The 4,419-nt window shown below is 36.8% G+C and overlaps 1 protein-coding gene across 4 annotated transcripts; it reads right to left on the bottom strand.

Moving 5' to 3' along the window:
- Nucleotides 1-18: 18 nt before the first annotated feature.
- Nucleotides 19-3,741, bottom strand: LOC111370826 (ATG8-interacting protein 1-like). Of its 4 annotated transcripts, none has more exons than XM_022992715.1 (3): nucleotides 3,474-3,741; nucleotides 1,622-2,472; nucleotides 19-229 (listed from the first exon to the last, which is right to left on the bottom strand). In XM_022992715.1, the coding sequence occupies exons 2-3, from the start codon at nucleotides 2,090-2,092 to the stop codon at nucleotides 128-130; spliced, it is 573 nt and encodes a 190-aa protein (XP_022848483.1). In that variant the 5' UTR covers nucleotides 2,093-2,472; nucleotides 3,474-3,741; the 3' UTR covers nucleotides 19-127. The 4 variants fall into 4 exon arrangements, with proteins under 4 accessions (XP_022848483.1, XP_022848484.1, XP_022848485.1 ...); XM_022992716.1 differs by having other exon boundaries at nucleotides 3,470-3,706; XM_022992717.1 differs by having other exon boundaries at nucleotides 1,622-2,468; nucleotides 3,474-3,706.
- Nucleotides 3,742-4,419: the final 678 nt, after the last annotated feature.

Raw genomic sequence — 4,419 nt, 5'->3', positions numbered from 1 at the left:
AAAAAACAAAAAAAAAACCAGGCAAAAAAAAAAACCCCTTAAAAAAAAAAAAAAAAAAAAAAAAAAAAGGCCCTTGAACTTGACATTCACTATATTTTCTCCCCCTCTCAAGCTTTTCGTCATCATCTTAACGTTCTACAGAGTTGCTCCCACGAACAAATGACCGTTGATGGCCACCAACAATCACGTCTTTAAGTCGAGATATGGGACCAAGTATCCTGCCCATCTTCTGTACCGAGAAGAAATACGACATTGGGTTATAATATCAAAATGAGCTTAATGCAAATAACTTTGATCGTAGAGATCATTGTCGGTCTACGTGACAACGGATCCATAACTCTATTGGACAATGAATCGAGGAACTCACTACCACTTAACTGATGATGATCTCGATTAATTATGAACAGAATTCCACCTTTCAATTCAATACATTCTAACACAACATTTCATGTCAAAACACCACAAGTAATCTAGCCCACATTCTGTGGATCCTCAGTGACCATGAGAAATCACGTTGAGTTGATTAGGTAAAATTTGAGCTAAATGCATGTCAAGCTAAAATATCAAGAACTGAAGTCTAAAAACAGTTACTGAATCATTGCTACTGCCCAGCATGATATTAGATTTGGCAAACTATGCTAGCATGCAGACTGGAGTGATGCGAAGTTTGTGACAATTACATATTTTTAGAAAGTATGCTCTGTTATTTGCGTTCTGTTATTTGTGCTACTACTAAGGACCAGAAGAACGCAGTTATAGCAGGTCTGGTTCCAGTTCGCTCCGGAAGAAAGGGGAGTCAACAGAAAAAGTACTCATTTATCACATTATTACCATCTTACAAGTTGATACATTTTCTATTTGCCATCAAAGTCAACATGCTTGCCACATAAATCCACACTATTCTGACTAAATGGCGATGATTGCATATTGCACTCAGTCATACGTAACCTTACACAGACACATATACAGCTTATCATGTCTAACAAAGACTAAGAATAACCATCGTATATACCCTTTGGTCATTCTTTCTCATTTTCACGCTTTCTTATGTTGTAAAATTGCAAAACCATGTATCATAGCAATCTCCACTTTGCACAAGGCCTCAAATCAGACTAAAGGACTTTGCCTAAAACTTTTGAATAGTTGTCCACCTCCATTTATATATTTATATTATTTTCTGCTGAGGGTGCAGGGGAACTATGTAATGAGAGAAAACAAGGCAGGAAATGGATTCCAAGTGACCAACCCAATGACCTTGTAGCATATTTCTAAAATTGCATTTAGTAAACATCCTACAATCCATCTTTTCAATGTCGCAAACAATCAACCATCCCGGTTCTGGTAACTCAACGTACTAGGTATCTAATCGAGCCGTTGGTTGCTACACAAACTGAATCAAACTTGGACATGTATTTAATTCCCCATTCTAATGCTAAACATGGAGCATACTTCCAAACATGAAAACAAATAAAGCAGTACCCAAATCAAGACTTTTGGCGTATTAAGTATTTCAGATCTGCATAGCACTGTAGATGGAACAAATGAAACACAATCCAATCTATCAATCCAGATGAGGACACGCTAAAATAATCAATGTGTTTAAATTTTTAAAACTTGATACCTCATCGTTGATCCCGAACTGCCGCTTAAGCTGCAAAACTTGCCACCTTTCTTCCTGCCACTTGTGTCCAATAATTACAAGCCCTGTGACAGCTCCAGCAATGAGAATAGACCAAAATGTGTTTGCCTCTTTAGCATGAGCATACAAAGAAAGAGCCCGCCTTTTCCACCAAGCTTTGCAAGGAAGGTCAGCACCATCATACTTATCTTCCTCAACAGGCTTCTGGAAACTTGGCGAGGTTGAATTCGAAGCATGTTCAAAAGGTTCAGCCACATCGTCAGTCATTGCATCCTCTTCAACAGTGTTGGACCTGCCCATGGTTGATATGCTATGGTACGCACTAAATTCTGCAGTACCATAATTGAACTGCTCTTTGTGAAAGGCCACGTCATTCTGTATATCCGCACCACTTACGGACAGCCTATTAGCCTCCTCATCAATAGCTTGAACTCCAGTAAATTCATCAGACATCAGTTTTTTGATGCTCACATTTTCTTCATCTTTGACATCCAATTTACCCCTTTCTTCAACAATCAGATGAGGACGATTGCCTTAATCTTCTTTTTCATTTCGTATCTCACTGTATTCATGTTCCAACGGCAAATTCTCGTGCTGACCTGGAGGGAAAAGAAAATGGCCTGACATAAACATAGCACCAGAAGTTTCAGCTTCACTTTCTCCAACTAAATTACCCTGGCTATCTTCACTCAGATCAACCTGTTTGGGACCAGGGGCAGCAGCATATGCAGATGCAGTGAGTGATACGACTTCCCATTCATTTCCTTTGGGAACAGTTTCCGTCCTGTCCTCATTATCCGCCATCTATGGAGATCTCAAGGATTAAAGACTTCCTATTTGCAGCAGATAAAGTGGTGGGAAAAAGAACCAAGTTTATAAAACAGAACAGAATTGCTAGAAGCACCAAATATATGAATCTCACGAAACCATCATATTAAACAGAAAATTTCCAATGGACAGGAAGAAAATCTTTCTTCATAGAATGCGAAGGCAAAATATATTCCACCTTCAAGAAAAATATTGAGGGTGGATGATGTTTTTCATAAAAATGTCTACTTGTTGCAAATTTATCTGACTAGACATAATGTTTTCACACCTCTCTGAAATGTTGATAGAATAAATCCTGCCACAATAGATACTGCTACAACTACTTCCACTTCAAACTTATGAAACTAGAAATGGAGGGCACAAAATGCCCAAAAGAGAAGTCATTCTTCTAACTTATTTCAAGAATCCCTTCAAATCAAAAGCAGTGGTACAGAAAGAAAATTCGTGCAGATAATACAACTCTGAAATCGCAGAAGAAAGTCAAATCAGTGCAATCTTTCCCAGTCAAAGAAATATATTTTGAGGATTCAGATATTGGAATAAGCAAAGACAATGTCAACTATATCTTGGTGTAACTCTGTGGTAGCCTATGTACGTTTGGTAATTGGTTTTCATACATATAATTGTCAAACCAAACAAAACATCAGATTATAAAAGACAAAATAACCACTTAATTTCTACCAATAACTTATCGGGTCAGTTAAATCACTAGCCAAAATAGCAAAACTTGACCAAAAAGGTAGGCATGCATAGCTCAAAAAAGTGTATAAACATGCACATACGGCTATATAGACGCAGTAAATATATAAACGTGTATAGATAAAAATACATGCACATAAGGTTTTAACATATTTATCAGCCAAAACAAACATGTACAGATCCAAAAATTCACATCCATAACAGATGATAATCCATCAAACCAAATCAAACACAGATCGAAGTTAAACAATCAGATCATTCAATACAAACGAATAAATTAATTACTGCATAATTCGAGAGTACTTACAGAATTAAGAGATAAAAATCGGAGGCCAATCAACGCAGCTCCGGCGAGAAAATGATTCCACGTGTCTAGGGAAATGTAAAAATTAAGAAAGAGACCATTTATACGGCGAGATATTTGGGTGAGAAGATAAGGCACCGGGATAGCCGGTGATGGGGTCGTGGGGATATACCGGCTGTGAGAGACGGCGACGTTTTAACCGGTTGCGTGTGTTGAGAAAGAAAGTATAATCCAATTCTTCAAAAAATTAAGCCCTTGGGAGCCATTTTAGCTAAATTTAAATTCATTTTTTTTATCATTTGAGAAGGTCAAAGGGTCGCGGACATGCAGTAATTATTGAACATTATAGTGACTTTTAAAATGGTCAAATGTTATGGGCATACACAACGACATGAGTGTCCCAACCTTGCTTTTAAACTTATCTAGCATTGAGGGGCAAAAGTAACAACTGACATAATATGGTATATATTTGAATTGTCAATCATGATGGATATGTCGATTTTGGCATAAATTGGCCCCACAGTTAAAAAAATTAGTGTGAAAAAAATGGCTCCCAACTAGGGGCTTATTTTTTCAATAAAATAATATTATACACAAATTCAAAATTTTTCTTTAAATTTTGACCACACATTCTTCATCAATTTACAATTCAAAATAAATTAAACTATTTGTACATAGTGTACAGCCCCCTCACATGTTGAGTGGCCCACATGAATTTTTTAATTGTCGACCTCCTCATTATGAGGGGGTTGTAAAGTTATACCCCCGGTACAATCCATTCAAAATACGTTATTTCTTCAAAAATGAGTATCAAACAAGGGCTAAAAAAGTAGGCAGTATTTGTAAACTATTTAAATTAAGATTATAGCAGAAAATTCATAAATGTTTTCGCGTGCGATATGTTCCCTATCTATTGAAAATCAAAAAACTCCCCTATTTGAGATCTTTT

Source organism: Olea europaea, chromosome 21 (genome assembly GCF_002742605.1).
Source record: "Olea europaea var. sylvestris chromosome 21, O_europaea_v1, whole genome shotgun sequence".
NCBI classification, from domain to species: Eukaryota; Viridiplantae; Streptophyta; class Magnoliopsida; order Lamiales; family Oleaceae; genus Olea; species Olea europaea.
The sequence above is the reverse complement of the archived record's forward strand: the minus strand, read 5'-3'. Positions and strand labels throughout refer to the sequence as shown.